Genomic DNA, 15,851 nt, shown 5'->3' with positions numbered 1-15,851 from the left:
GTCACTGAATTCTTCCATGCAGCAAAAACGTCACCCACTGATATCCACTGACGCTTGGTGAGTGCTTCTGGAGACCAAACAGAATGCATAACTCTTGGTGGTGAATATAAAATAGCATAGAAAAAATAGCACGTTGTAGCTGAGAATTTGCTCAATCAGAGAGTTACTGTGCTCACTGTATCAGCTGTAGTTTCTATGGAAATATATGGGAGGCATTAGTTTCAGAGTGACCTATGTACACGTAGCCCAGGGAAGCCAAAAGGTTGGATGGGCTGGAACAGCAGAGGACTGTGGCAGAACAGCACAGCCAGGACTTAGGCAGCAAAATCTTCCATACATTGAGAAATCACATCGAGCTGCACAGGTGGGTCCTGCTCACACCTGGGAGAGGCAGCACACAAAGGGCTGATGAGGTCCAGACCATCCGCCCCAGGCAGACTATGGGAGGCACCACCCAGCTGGCTCTGCTGAGAGCAGTGGCTGCCCTGAATTTCACAGCAAAGAAGCCCCAACTTCAGTGAACTCTCAGCACACATCAGACACAGAAAACTCCTGCATCCCAGAAGAGCTCTTCTCCTCTCAAAATTATTTACACCGGGGCCAGGTGAGCACCCTCATCAGTGCTGAGCCAACTCCTGCAGGCAGTGTGGGCAGTGTGGGCAGTGTGCTGTGCAGCATCACACAGAGCACAGACGACAATCACGAGGTCAGGTTTTGAAATTTGTCTTTTTAATAAAAAGGCACCTATAAAACAGGTCAATACATTACAGGCAGCACAGATACCCAAAAACAAGCCTAAAAATTGTTTCAAATAAAAACCAATAAGATGTCTTCACATATTGTATTTATATATTTATATTTATATATATATTTATATAATGGTACAAAATGACTGGGGAAGTTTCTCCATGGGATGACAGAGAACAGGTCAGTCACCACCACCTCAGTGTGAAAGCTAATTCCAGGTGCTCGGTTATTTGACTGAAAGATGCTGTTTCCCAGTGTTTACTTTTTGTAGCTGAAAAACACTGCAACGTCATGGTTAAAACATGGGCAAACCTTCTACTGTGATTAGGTGGAGTCAGTACACAGAACTCAAGCTGAGATGCTGAGCAATAAAGTACGAGACATGAGACTAGACACAGCTCACAGCGGCAGGCAACCAGCTGATGGCAAACTGCCCTGCTCTGATGGGGTTAGTGCTGCTCTCGGGCACAGCTGGGAGCAATGTCCAGGCAGAGGTGCTCTGCAGCACCTCCTCTCCCCATGGTTCACCCATCACAACAGTCGGGGTAGGGCTGGCTGGCTTCAGGGCAGCAAGATTTTGCAGAAGAACCCTGACTGCTGCTCTGGAAGTCCGCAGCTCTGAAATAATGCCAGGATTTCCCTTTTGTACACAGGCCTGCTGAGTTGAAAGGCTTTGCTTCGTAGTGATTGATCACTGGAGGACAGGTCTCCCTCCTGCTGCCCCAGGGACTGCAGGGAGCGTACCGGCAGGCAGAGATCTCAACTGGGCCAACAGAACAGCTGTCTACAGACAAACAAAAAGCTTTCCTTTTATAAAAAATAGTATGGCTTAAAATTAACTGAGACTAGCTGGTGGGTGATGAGCAGGTGGGGGCTGGCAGTGGTATCTGGATGTTTACCAGCAGCCCACACCCCGAGGTGCAGCCTTGAGAAGCCACAGCTTCTCAGGCCACTCAAGTTGAGAAAAAGCTGCATACGTTCAAGCCACATCCTCCCACATGAAGTGCACACTCTGAAAGGATGGAGAATTCAAACAGCTACGACATCAGGTCCAAAGCACGCTGACTTAGCCCTGGGTTGAAGACTATTCCTCTTTGCCCTAAATGCCAAGGCAGGGACAAGCACTTCCTGGGATTGTTGCTTTGAAAATGACACTCAGTCAGATTGTAAACAACACAAAGCACAAGGCCAGAGTGAAGTCCTTTCTCAAATCCAGAGCCGCACTTCCAACCTCATAGTGCTCCCTACAAAATATCCCATTGGCTCAAGGTATTCCTTGTAAGATGACGTGGCTTCATCTTATTACAGATCTGATCAACACTGCCACTGAGCTGACATTTCAGCACCCGACAGCTCTTTCTAGCAGCCTGCAAGACAGCAAAAAGCTCTGCCATTCCCTCCCTACTCGCCAATCTCCCTTTCCTCCCATGGTATCAAATAGGGAAAAGTGAGTGCTGCTACAAGAGAGGTAGAAAGCAAAGTCTGGCTTTGCAGAGATAATCCTCCAACTGGTGTTCATGTGGCAATCAAATGCCCTGAGTTCACAGTGGGATACCCATGGGGTACATCATGCTGGAATGGGGTCCCTGCAAAGATCCAGAGACCCTGTGTGTGCAGAAGGGCACGTGCTTAATCCTGCAGCCCCTTCAGTGAACAAACACAGGAAAAAACACCAGTGCTGCGTGCAGGAAGACCTTACAAAATGGAGGATGGGGAGGGTGAAGCACATCCAGAAAAGCCCGAGTTGTTCAAACAGCTTCCATCAGCCTAGGAATAAGAACCTCAGCCTCTTCTATCAGAAACTTAGGGCAGCCTGTGGACAGCTCGTGGCATGCAGCTGACATCGCACAAGACAACTGTGATTCAGAAATGCAGTGCTGCACACAGGGACAGCTCCCTGCAGGCACTCAAGGCCAGGTGGGATGGGGCCCTGGGCAGCCTGAGCTGGAGGGATCAGCTCTGCCCATGGCCTGGGAGTGGCAGTGGGTGCTCTTTAAGCACCCCATCCAACCCAAGCCATGCTACGATCTTCAGCAGCAGTGCTTCCCAGGGCAGTAGGACAGGGCTGCTGCAGGGAGCTCAGGGCAAGAAGGAGCAGAAACCACCTGTGTATGCCCAGATGAGGGCAATGTGAGGAAGGAAGACCTGGGAGGCCAATCAACAGCAGAGGGATAGGGGAAGCAGCGTGGTCATGGAGGGTGATGGGTGTTTACCGGTGTAGGAAGGCTGCAAAAGAGCAGAGTTCCCAGCTAGCCTCTCCTGGAAGCACAAGAATGAAACATCCAGCTCACCTCAGAGTCCCTCCATCCCTACACACCACCTTACATGAAGGGAAAGGTCCAGAGACAACTCAACCTTCAGGCCCAGCAGGTGATTACCAGCAGAGCCTGGATCGCTGCTGCTGCTGTGCTGGCCGGCTGGCATCCTCCCTGCCACAGCCAAAGCAGCAGTGACAGTCGTACCCTAAGGAGCTTCAGCCCCTGCCTGGCCAAATGAGCACTGTTCCAGTGACTGGGGCCACAGCTCTGACCTGCCAATGGTCCTCAGCCACTGGCTGTGATCCTGTGCCCAGCACAGCCCCCACAGGGGCCGGAGATCTGCATGGAGCCGTACACCCTGCACACGCAAACCGTTCAAATGCAAACAGTTGCTCTCTAATGGGATCTCCCAATGCCCTGTGCACCCTGGAGGATCCTCCTGCCCCCTCCAAGGAAAGCTTTCAATCCTTGTACACTGTTGCCTTTAGCATTTTTTTTTCTTTTTTCTTTTTTTTTTTTTTCTTAAACATGTTTTGAGGCTTCTATTAAAACACAGAAATACAGAACAATTAAAAACCAGCACAAGTTTTGCCTTTCTCAGCGACCTATTTACAGCTAGTTCCCAAAACCCTCTTACACAGTTTGGTTGCTTAAAAGGAAAGAAGGAGAGAGAAGGAAACAAAACAAAGCGACAAAACAAACAAAGAAACAAAGAACAAGGAAAGAAAAACATCTGAAGGAGGAAAATAATAAACAGCCACAGGGTCTGGAAGTCCCTGGTCACCACACAGGGTTCAAAATGAACAGCCCCACTCCCAGCCCCTCCACCCTCTCCTTCCCCCTGAAAAGGAAAAGCAAAAAAATAGAAAATAAAAACCAACCCAATTCACATCAAGTTTACTGCACATCTGGTTTTCTGTATAGAGGCAAATCCGATATGAAAAGCATCCCACTTGGTGTCCTCCACTGGCGTTGGCCCCCAACCCGACGCCAACGAAAGGTTTAAAAACATCTGTACAATCAGGCCCATGCTTTAGAAAGGCAGGTTCGCCATGTTCCCCGGCCCGGGGATGTAACTCATTTGGCTGTCCAGGGAGACACTCCTCTGCCTCATCTGGTGCGTGACCATTAGGTTCTGCTGCGGTGGGGGCCCCATAAGCGAGCCCTGAGGTGACATGATGTGTCCTGTCTGGGCATACATCTCCCCTGACACAGACATGCTCCTCTGCTTGGCCTGCATCAGCATGAAATTCTGCTGGGCCATCAGGCTCTGCTGCGGAGACATCATGCCCTGGTGCATGCTGTTGCCCATCATGCCTTGCTGGGGCGGTATGCCTGTCCTGCCCAGCATGGGCACTTGTCCAGGATGGCACATGGGCATGCCGAGTCCCCTCTGCACGCCCTGCTGCCCTGGAAGGCTGGGGGCATTCATACCTGGCCGCACAGGGGGCTGATCAGCCATCATGTTCTGCAGGTTCATGAGGTGGAGGTTGGAAGGCTGCGATTTGGGTGCTTGGCTGTCACTCTTGGGGAAATACTGCAAGGTGCTGCTTGGCTTCTCCGACGGGATGATCCTGGAGAGGTCAAACTCGGGGATGCCCGTGGGTGTGGGGCGGATGACCTCGCTGAGCTCAGGATCGTTCAGTACCGACGCCACCCCGGGAAGCACAGCTGGGTAGGGCTCGCCGATCCGAGGAGGGATGTTCTTGCCCATCATGTGCTGCTGAGGAGGCATTTGGCCGGGCTGCTGGGAAGGAAGGTCCTCAGGTGGCAGTGACATTCCCGGTGGGAAATGCTGCTGCATGCCAGGGCCACCTGCCCCACCAGGGGCCATGGGCATGCTTCCCGCAGGAGACTGCATGGCGTTGTGGGGCTGCTGCATGCGGGGGAACACGAGCTGGTTGGAAGGAATCATCTGCGAACTGTTGGGCACGGGGCCACACTGCTGGCTCAGTGAGTCCTGGGGCCCTGGGGGCAGCATCATGGGGTTCTGGGGGGGCACACCCGCTCCTGGCGCACTCGGGTGCATAGGAATGTTGGAGCCTAGCGGGTTTGGGGAGGACATCATAGAAGAAGGGGGTGGTTCGTGGGAAAGAGGCTGCTGACCGGGTAGGTTAATTCCCATGGGGCTCTGTGAGGATCCGGGTCCCACGGAGTTTAAGTGCAGCTGATTCGTTTGATTCCCTGTCACACCTAAGGAGAGGAGGAAGAGAGGAGAGTTAACTCTGCCCACAGACCTCTCGAGGCTGCAAAATCCACACCCTGTGGAGCCTGCTGGGACCTACTGCTCAGAAAGCCCTGAGCTCCAAGGAAAGGGATGCAAGAAGAAATTGCAAAGCATCAACGTTTGAAGGAAGAGCTTCGAACTTCAGCTCACCAAGCCCACAAACAGCACAGAACTATTCCAGTTTTCTTCACTGCAATGCTGCACAGAGAAGTGACCCTTTACCACAGCCTTCCAGCTCCTCCTGTGATCATACAGTGCTGAATGGCAAGGAGGAACAAGACAGAAGTGTCAGCATCCCAATGCAAGTGAGGGACAGAGCAGCACATCAATACAGCAAACTGTTGGCAAAAAGGCTCAGACTGAGAGGCAGTGGGTGCATTTGCATGCTCACAGCCAAACTAAATGAGTTCTCAGCAGTCAAAGAGTCAAGAAGTTGATTTTTCACTTTGAAAACCACCGAAAATATTTATCAAATAGCTTTAAACCCCAGCATCAAGAGGTACAGCGTGCTGGAATTCCCCTTCCCCTTCATACCGAGCGCAGAATGACGAAAGGCAATCATTTGCCTAGCTGTCCTCAGCAGTGCCACCAGCTAGCGAAGCGTATCTGGCTGTCGCTTACTGAAATCACAACTGTGCTAAGATACAGCCTTGCTCGTGCAGGCACCTGGGCTCCACTGAGAACCACCGGGCTCCTGGGCCCTGCTCTGAGCATCCCTCTCCCTCTGCAGGTTCCAAGCAGTGGCCTTCTGCCTCATCCTGGGCATGAGACATCACCACCTGCAGTGAAAACCCAGGGCCAACACGTTCACACTGGGCCAAAGATGTTTTGAAAGCTTCCAGAGCTCATGGGAGAAGAGTGCCAGGCTCGGCCGCATCCCTCCAGGCAGCACAGCCAAGCCAGAAGCTGATGGACACAGGGTGGAGAAGTGAGCTGGCTCTTACAAACAAGGGCAAATTTCAGCTATTTGAGAAGGAAGCTGGTGAGGGAACACACCAACACAGCGGCCCAGCCCCACAGGTACATACCTGCCATATTTCCAGGTGGAAGCATGGGCCTGTCTGGCAGCAGCTCATCATCAGAGGTGGCGATGGTTTTGATGGCATTGTGGTAGAGTGGTGTGGAGCTGGGCATGGCGTACTTGGACATCTGAGACATCATCAGAGAAAGGGGGTTCTGGGAGGGAGATGGATCTGGAGAGGACGTAAAAGGCATGTTGGGGTTCATGGTGCTGGAGGCTGGTTGGTTGCTGGCTGGTGCAGAAGAACTATTCCTGGGCCCAGAAGGGAGGGAACCTGCAAGCAAGAGACAGCACAGCTTAGCACTGCCAACACACGGCAGCTTGTTCCCGTAAGACAGCAGCCCTGTTCCCTCCTTACAATGGCAGCCATCAAAGGAGGCTGACCAACAACTGGCAAGTCCTCAAGACTCTGAGGCAGCTCACACCCCTGAACTACGATGGACTTCCACTTCAAACTGCCCACGACTTCCCAAGTCAGACACATCTTTTTCTACTTGTACGACAGAGCGCAAGATAAACTACAGGCTGCTCCACTTGCCTTTCAGATTACTCAAAAAGACCCTATAGGGCTTCTGGGCAAAAAAAAGTACTGCACAGGAATTAGGGGAACACAAAGGCATGAGTGTCTCCCCACTCCTGTGAGAGCATGCAGGAACGGGGAGGAATGGCCTAGCCACAAAGGCCACAAAAAATGTTAACTCCTGCAATCATTCCAGTACATTGATTCCCAGGGCAGGTAGCGTTTTTCTAGGCTTGTGCCTGACATCCCTGCTGACTGTCAGAGTAGAACCTGCTCTGCTGTGACAGTAGGCAGGGGCTGCAAATGTACTCATGGCCACGTGAGCAGAGAGTGGGAAGGAAAGCAAGAACAAGACTACAGCCAATCCAAGCAGGCTGGATTTGGGAAACGGAAACCAAAGGTGACCAGTGCTGATCCTAAGGAGCTTTGAACACAGGATTCTGGACGCTCACACGCTCACCAAACCACACACACAGGCACACCAGCACACAAGATACCAGCGTACCCTGATCCAGTCCCGCCATGGACGTGGAGGAGTTCATGCTGAGTGTCTGCTTGCTCTGGTTGACTCCTGGGCTGGGCATTGTGGGTTTGGGAGATGGCACCCAACCCGGGGAAGGAACAGCCATAGATGGGGACTTCAGGCGGCTTGGTGAGCCAGTGGGAGAGCGGACGTTAAGTGAGGAGCTCATCACCTGGGGAGACTTGAGGGGTCCAGACTGGTTTGAAGGTGGCATGCTGACCATCTGCGACGGCGTCTGCGGGGACTTGAGGTTGGCAGAGGGCGAAGTGACCAGTGGGGAGTGCACCTGGCTGAGAGTGGGGGACTTGAGGTGACCCATGCTGGGTGAGTTCATCTGGCTGATGTTGATGGTGAGGTCAGAGGGTCGGCGGCCCAGCCCCCGGGAAGGTGCTGGGTGCATATTGGCCAGGTTTCCCCCTTGTGCAGGAGCGGGATTAGAGGCTGGAGGCAGAGGGATGTGGCTGAGTCTAGTGGTGCCACTGATGCTTCCGACAGGCATGGTGCCCTGCTCAGGGCTGAACATGTCTGAGGTGCTGCCCATCTCCTGAGGGATGTTGGGGTAAGGTCCTTGCCCACTTGAGAAACCTTGCTGTCCTTGGCTGGGGAACTGAGAGGGAATCATCATTTTCTGCGGTCCCCCCAGCATTGCGCTGCCATTGCCATTCTGAGCCCTTGCCCTGGCCAGCTCCTCAGGGCTCATACCCTGATGGGCCATCATGTCAGGGCCCCTCATCTTCTGCGACATCATCATCTGCTGCTGAGGGGTCATCTGGACATTGAGGTTCATGTTCATGTTCATGTTGACATTCATGTTCATGTTGAGGTTGCCAGGGCCCATGGGAGCATCCATGTCCCGAAGGCCTGACTGGCTCATTGGGGGACTCAGTATCCCTCTAGTGCCTGCAAAATCCATTCCCATTGGATTGCTGCTCAGGCTGTCCCCTGCTATCTGTCCAGCAAACATGGATGGATCCATCTGCCTGTGAGCCTGTATCATCCTCTCCATTTCCATACCCTGGCTCATGGAGTTGCTGGACATGCCCATAGCCCTCTGCATTGCCACCGGGCGTTTCTCCATCAGCTGGTGCCGCAGAATCTCCTCCCTGGCACGTGGATTCATGAATCTTTCAGGGTCCCCTTGCCCCGATGGGTAGGGCAGGGAGCCCTGTGGAAAATTCCCGGGGCCTCCCATCGGAGGCAGATCATCACTCCACCCCATGCCAGGCCTGACCGGCCTCTGCATGGCATTCATGGGACCAAGAGCATCCAAGGGCATGTTCTGCATCCCTCCAAAGCCAGAGACTCTCTGTATTTGGTTTCCAGGGAATCGTGGTCCTGGGAAGGGTGGCCCGCCCCTTATCTGCATGGGGTCCTGCACATCCATGGGTCCCCGCAGCTGGCTGCCCATGCCTGGCGGCCACTGCTCCCCAGGCTTACTGTGGTAGGGTGGGGGGGGGCCACGCATCATCATGCTGCCCATAGATTGTGGAATCATGATTTCCTGCATGGGTCGGCCATGGATGCTGATCTGCTCCTCTTTCCGGCGCTTTTCCTCATAGTACTCTTCCTGCAGTTTCCTCCAGGCCACTTGCTCTGGTGTCAGGCTGTCCTGGTTCAGCCGCTGCATCATCATGTTCATCTGCTGCCCCATGTCAGTGCCTGGGTGGTGGGGCACCTCGTGTTCCAGGCCGGGACCACCGAGGCTCTGGGTCTGGGAAATCATGGACTGCAGAGGCTCTTCGTACTTCTTCATGCTGGCGGGGGGTGCGGGCGGCTGGGCGGGGGCAGCCTGTGGCTGGGGGGCAGTCCCACCCTCAGCCGTGCTTTGGCTGGACTTCAGGAACGGCTCAGCCTCCCCGCTGCGCAGCAGCAGACGCTCAATGTCCCGCAGGGTCTGCAGGGAGCGCTCTCGGTGCTCCAGCTGCTCCTTTGAGAGCCCTTCTGAGTTCATCGAGTTCCTGGGGCCCAGGCCTGCCTGCCCATTCCCCTGCATCCCTGAGCCCGGGCCCTCCCCTAGGAGGCTGGAGCTGGACGTGGCAGAGTCCACTTGCCCAGGCTGCAGGGCGGTGGTAGATGCAGTAGGTGTGTTGGGGTGGTTACTTCCAGGCTGGTTACTGCTGCTGTTGTTTCCTAGAGAGTTGGGAGTCAGTTCTCTTCGGACATCTTCGCTTGTCACCTCCTGGGGCAGGTTGTTGGGTGCAGGCAGAGCTGTCTGACTGATGGCCTGAGGTGGTGGAGGAGGCTGTGGTGGGGGAGGCTGCGGCTGTGGCTGACTTGCTTGAGGTGCTGGTGGCTGGGACTGGGGAGTGTTGGCAGTAGGAGGGTTAATTGGAACTTGCTCAGCAACTCCCAGCGCTTTAGGAGCTGGTGCCTGATAGAGAAAAAAGAAGACAAAGTGAGGATGAAAATACTCTAGGTATTCTTCCCATACCCTAAAGAAAAACAATCTGAAACACGCCACGTGGCAGCTCTGCCTTCATTCCTCGTGGGGAAGAAGCAGGCCTCATCACATGGCCTGGAAATACGCAGTCATGTATCATGCCCACATATCCACGGAGCCACATATCGTGCCCCAGCCCAAATTCTTCACGGTTTACAGCAACCAGGACTCATTCTGAAGAGGCTTCAGAGAAGAGCAGCTTCCCACACCACTCAAAGGGAATTCTGATTCCTGTTCCTCCACAGCTGAGCCAGGAGCTGGGGGAAATAACCATGTCAGAATGGAATGGTCAGCAGCACTTGCCAACAGGAGCATTTGGTCCATGGCCAGTATACCTGGTCTAGCTTTGCCCGTGGGACGTTTTGCTGATGATAGGCCAGAATGGAGTCAGCTCGGCCCTGCAAGACAGCTTCCGCAGCTCTGGGGAGAGAGAATCAACCACTCAAGATCAGACATTGTGCACCATCCCCGGCCCCAGGTGCCACCTCCTCTCTTCAGTCCTATGGGAACAGGGAATTCTTAGGTCAGTAAGAAGGGGGGATGTTCTCAGAGTCCTCCCACCTGTCCTGTACAGACCACAGTGAGGTTTTCCAGCAGAAGATCATCTGCCTTGGAATTTCCCTCTTCCCATGTCCTGTCCTGGGCCTTCTGCTCTGCTTTGTGCCTGCTGCTCCATGCTGCCCTACAGGTGGCTGTTTCCAAGGAACTCTACCACACAGAATCGATGACCTAGCAAAAGGCCCTACAGCTCAGTCCTGCCAGATTCCATGGCTGAGACAATGCAGAACAGAAGTAAGGAACTGAGTGGAGAACACCAAGCATTACGTGGCATTTCCTGTGACACTGCAACCCCACAGATGCATCCACATCTGAACAGCAATCCACTGCCTAGAGTGAATGGACAAGATCTACTGCTTACGTGTTAGCAAGGTGCGTTGTGAAGACGTAGACGAACTGCGAAGGCTGCTTTCCCGTTCCACTGCCTCCACCTCCTGCACCATCCGACCGTAAGCCTGGGGCAGTGCCATGAGGTGTGCTGGAAGAACTGGTTTCATTCAGGTTTGGCAGCGGGTTGGACCCTGGGCCAAGCTGCGAGGCCGTGGACATTGCAGGATCTGCTACATTACAATCTGTGGGAGCACAGGACAGGGGTTACTAAAGCCGGCGCTGCAAGAGAAGCAGAGCAGCCTTCGCTGAACGGCACTGCTGTGTGCACCAGAACACATGGAGGGAAGCAGGAAGGCTCTCGGCACCACCAGATGGCAGCACCCGACCAGCAGTCCCTACAATCTTGGTGGCCGATGTCCCCAGGCACCTGAGCGGCCCAACTCCTCCTCTGGTCTCTCCTTCATCTCAGGGTGGCCCCAGGCTCCTCTCAACTCCCTTCCCACGGTGGTAACAACAGGCACCCGGGTAGCAGGGGAAACAGGGGACGCTTTTCAGCAGCGATAATTATTAATCATCATTAATTATTGAGTAATATTCCTAATTAATATTAATACGCATTGTAATTAACAGCAGCATTCATTGCTTTCCTCTTGCTCAGCTCCACACACATGCTACAGCCACTGAGGCAGGCTCCCTCTTCTCTGACCAACAGGGAACACTCCGACTAGCAGACAGCCCGGGCAAAGCAATGGCACCACGGGACGCGGCCTGCGGGCAGTATTGGTGGCATGGCTGGACTAGATGATCTTAGAGATCTTTTCCAACCTGAACGGTTCTACAGATCTAACCACCTGGCAGGAACGTCTCGCAGCCTTGCCTTCCATTCTGGTCCTTGTGAAGCACACAGAGATGTGGAGATAAACATCTCAGAGAAGGCGGCTGCAGTGCACTGGCAGGCACTAAGGCCACACGTCACATAGCTTTATGTGAAGGGGGAACGTTTGCTGACTCACAGTGGTATTGAACTGCCATACAAGGGAGACTACTTCTTCCAAAGAGAAAGAAACTGCTGTGTTTTTTCTAACATCTTGCACTCCAGTGGATAGGAAGAGATGGAAATTAAAGCAACTAGATCTTAGAGTTCATAAAATCTACCTACATCATTTCAAACCATCAGCCTGAACTTCAGGAATAGCTAGCTGGGCTTAACTAATGGCCGTGGCTGGAAGAACTCCCTGCTCACATTGGCCAGCTCAGCCTTGCCTGAACAGCTGTCGAGACACCAAGAGCACCTTTAGCCTCATTTGCACAGTCGAAGGTGTCTGGGCAGCATGGACATTCAGTCTCAATACCTTTCCCCTCCGGCATCTCAGTGGCACCTCCACAAAACAAATCCCACACCTCACTGCCTGGCTGCAAATACAGAGCACAGTGACCTGCCACACTCCCAGGAGAGTTCTGGCCTTATTCAAGACCCCGGGCTGGGGAGGAGGTAGGCACTCACTGTGTGCACTGCTGATGGGCTTGTCGTCTTCCTCGCTGTCTGGCCCAGAGCACCATTCGTCCCCACTGTACGGCTGCTTCCTTTCCAGCACACACCGCCGCTTGCTGCGGGGAGCCACCTCACCTGCAAAGGGACACGAGTCAGGAGAGCTGAGGAGAGCTGGCAGGGGGGTGAGAAGGCTCTGACTGGCTGTAGTGAAAGCAGCTGGGGAAGCAAGGCCACGCTCTTCAGCCTGGAGCTCACTAAAGCCTGGGCTTGCCAATCACATCCTGCAGGTATCTGGGCTGGCACTGAGACATCACCCTGAGCAGTGGTCAAGGGGCAGCCTGGGGATGGCGTGCCAAGGCCCCAGGTGGCAGCGGGACCCATGCAGGGCTTGGCTGTGCTGTCAGATACGACCCCCTGTGCTCTGAGTGCTGTGCCAGAGCTGCAGCACGACCCCTTCTAGCAAGACCTTGTGAGAGGCCTGGGATGAAAGCCGTTCAGCAGCAGCACTGCCTTGACCCACCACTCACAGAATGTCTCCGCAGCCCACACTGGGCCCAAGCTGTTACCCTGTGGATCAGGATCCTGGCAGCTCACTAGACCCAAGGATTATCCTGTGGGCAAAGCCCAGATGCTCGCTCATCAAGGGAGGCACAGTGCTGGTTAACAGGAAAGCACAGTCAGTCCTAGACATCTGCCATTCAGAAAAACTCAGTCTGGCACAAGAGACAGGGAGCTTGTTAGAGGCCTGCTAGGTTCCTCCCCCTTCCCTTGCTGACTCCCACAAGACAGATCCTGCGAGGAGACCTCCCAGGTACTTGTCTTGCCTGGCACCAGCAGAGCACTAAATCCTGCAGTTCCCCACCAGGCTGGCAGTCAGCACTCGAGATTATTGCCTCATCCCCTCCTCCTCTTCTCTGCACGTGCACTGTCTCTGCTCCTCTGCAGGTCTGCATTCCCACGTGCACAGCCATCCATCCTCCCAGCCAGACACAGGGCTGCACGGCTCTCCTGATCTCCTGATCCTTCCCTTTTTTTGTTGCTTTTGTTTTCTTTTTGCTTGGCCAAGGGCTTCAAAGAGCAATCAGTGGTGATAAAGGTCATTAAAAGACAAGGAAAACCTGAAGATGTTCACATCCTTGGTGGAACAAGAGACATGGACTCTGCCCTTCGAAGCCATTCATCAGCCATTCCTCTCTAAACTCAGATGCTCCCTGGATTTCACAGCTCAGGTTGGGGCAGCTTAGAAAAGAAGCACCTTGCCTGAAGGCACCCAGGAACTCAGGGTTACGGTTAGGAACAGGGATTAGATGACCTTCAAAGGTCCCTTCCAGCTCTAAGGATTCTATGATTCTGTGACGGATAACTCAGAGCTCAGTGTTAACTTTTAAATTTAGTAGTTGGGTAGAGATAGTGATAGGAGGATGGTTGGACTAGATGATCTTATAGGTCCTTTCCAACCTTATGAACTTATGAACTTATGAACTTATGAACTCTAATGTAACATTATCTGATCACTCTTTTGTATATCATCGAGCAGTTTGTGGGCCATATTAACCCAATCTGTCAGTGAACTGCAAGAGGATTCAGGCGTTCCTGATCATGTTATTTCAGTATTTTCCTGCATCACACAGAATCATTGGGCTCTGTGAGATGCAGGACAGCACAGGGAAGGCTGGCTGGGACAGGGAAGTCAAAGGATTTGGAAGCACTGACTCAGCCCTTTTTTAGAAGCCATGTGTTTCTACACAGGAGTCATCCAGAGCTGCTGAAACCACGGAGCTGTTCAGACAGCAACCCTTGCAGCACCTTCTTACTAACCAAGTGAGGAGCTGGGCAGCTGCAGGAACACCACAAGGCAGCTCTTTGCCAGTAGTGAGGAGACAGAAAACAACTAAACTCTGTCCTGTGCTGAAAGTCTGTACATTGCAAAGCAGGGGCAGTAAGAACAGCGTAGTGAAGTATGCTCTTGTTTAGCAAGCCTCACAAACTCATGAAATCCACAGTTCCAGACTCCTGATGTTTAGGGAAGGACAATGCACAGCCACTCTGGTTCCAGAACTGCAGATGAGACAGTGTATGCAGTGATGATGCACAGGCTACCAGGGTAAGTCTAAAGTGGCAGCACAGAAACACAAGCTGCTCACAGCTGCTCCTGTCCCTGCTCCTGCCAGGATGCCTGGAGCAACTGAGAGAAGGACTTCTTATCCATGGTTCAGGAGCACATTACCTTTTGATTCAGTGTCCAGTGACGGGGTGCTGGCTTCTCTCTGCTCTCCAGAGTCCACTGAGATGCTTCGTTCCCGTTTCACCTTGCCTTTCAAGGAGCTGAAGTTCGGGACAGTGTTCTGGCTGTTTTTCAGTCCAGAGTTGCCAGGGGAGATCTGGGTGGCCTTGCCGCCATGGCTGCCCGCACCCACACCCTTCGAGCCCAGGTTGCAGGTGGGTGCTTGGCTCACGTTGTGGTGCTGGGCCGGGGCACCGCTGCTGCCTGCCTTGCCATGGCTGGGCAGTTTGTTGTCAGGGTGCATTGGATTGGCTGAAGCGTCCCACAGCACCAGTGGAGGGAGCTCCCAGGCCCTTCTGTCACAAACCTGAAAGAGAAGAGGGCAGAGGGTGAGCACGGTGCTGGAAACAGCAAGGCAGAGGCAGAACCTGGAGCTGCTCGTACCACATTGCCCAGCCCGCAGCTCAGCAGCCAGCCCTGGGCACTGCTGTGTGCATCCCTCCTGGCTTACGACCACCTTCGACTTCCCACAGGGGACCACAACAAGCTGCTTAGCACGCCCTTCTCCAACTTTAGGGATGCAGCTCTTGAACAAAGACCTGTAGTGTATTCATTACGAAAACCTCTGACAGTGCTCTGCAGAACAAAGAGCATCCCAGAGAGAACTGCTCCTCAGCTCTCCTGCATCAGGGCCTCACACTGCCCGTCATTACTCTTCTCCCTGCCACAGGCGAGTGTGGGGAAGGAAAACAAACCACGTGTTTGGGGAAGCTGAGGTATCCCTGTCTGCTTGCATACTTCTTCTATGTTGTTTGCATGACACCCCCTCCACACAGGCAAGAACCTTTCCCTTGTATAGGCAGACGCATTTCCCAGCATGCAGGGGTTACTGGGACCACGCTCCTCCCATCTGGACTGAGCAGCCCAGATGCTGAGCACAGATTTTTTCTGCCACTTTGGGACAAGCAGCACCAAACCCCACAGCTCTAAATAGAACACAGCACCCAGCAGCACCATGCACACCGCCTCCAACTTGCTGGTGATGGCTGCGAGGTGCAGGCTGCATCTTGCAACCGATTGCCAGGGAGTTCCCTGCCTGCAAAATGGACTTCTCCACACCTGCTCCCTGCACCAAGGCTGCCTGGTGTGCAGCAGTGCACAGCAGTGTGCAGCAGCACCCGGCAGAGCAGCAGGCAGAAGCATTACTGCACTGCCCTACTGCACATCCCTACTGCACACAGCCCTATTGCACAGCCCTAATGCACATACCCCCTACTGCACATCCCTACTGCACACAGCCCTATTGCACAGCCCTAATGCACATACCCCCTACTGCACAGCCCTGCTGCACAGCCCACCCAGGCGTTCCCTCCTAGTTAGCGGCATCATTTGCGCACAGCTTGCCCTATCACCGCTTCCTAACTAGCGACTCGTTAGCTGCTCCCTCCTCCTCCCCGCACACCTCTCTGAGGGCTCCGCTCTAGCCCGGAGGAAGATGGTGAGCCACAGTG

At 53.7% G+C, this 15,851-nt stretch overlaps 1 protein-coding gene across 1 annotated transcript; it reads right to left on the bottom strand.

Annotated features, from left to right (window-relative positions):
- Positions 1 to 3,885: 3,885 nt before the first annotated feature.
- On the bottom strand, positions 3,886 to 14,866 carry BCL9L (BCL9 like). Its single transcript, XM_065738391.1, has 7 exons — positions 14,344 to 14,866; positions 12,129 to 12,251; positions 10,656 to 10,866; positions 10,072 to 10,156; positions 7,279 to 9,667; positions 6,261 to 6,527; positions 3,886 to 5,198 (listed from the first exon to the last, which is right to left on the bottom strand). The coding sequence occupies exons 1-7, from the start codon at positions 14,642 to 14,644 to the stop codon at positions 4,039 to 4,041; spliced, it is 4,536 nt and encodes a 1,511-aa protein (XP_065594463.1). The 5' UTR covers positions 14,645 to 14,866; the 3' UTR covers positions 3,886 to 4,038.
- Positions 14,867 to 15,851: the final 985 nt, after the last annotated feature.

This window comes from Cyrtonyx montezumae, unplaced genomic scaffold (assembly GCF_038088225.1).
Source record: "Cyrtonyx montezumae isolate F1298 unplaced genomic scaffold, pur_monq_1.0 scaffold_22, whole genome shotgun sequence".
Taxonomy (NCBI): domain Eukaryota; kingdom Metazoa; phylum Chordata; class Aves; order Galliformes; family Odontophoridae; genus Cyrtonyx; species Cyrtonyx montezumae.
This window is presented reverse-complemented; position numbering and strand designations above follow the sequence as displayed.

Coding starts and splice junctions, on each gene's coding strand:
- BCL9L (XM_065738391.1), bottom strand. CDS start 14,644: ATGCACCCTGACAACAAACTGCCCAGCCATGGCAAGGCAGGCAGCAGC. Junction 6,528..7,278: donor CATGGCGGGACTGGATCAGG/GTACGCTGGTAT, acceptor TCTTGCTTGCAG/GTTCCCTCCCTTCTGGGCCC. Junction 5,199..6,260: donor TCCACCTGGAAATATGGCAG/GTATGTACCTGT, acceptor TCCTCTCCTTAG/GTGTGACAGGGAATCAAACG.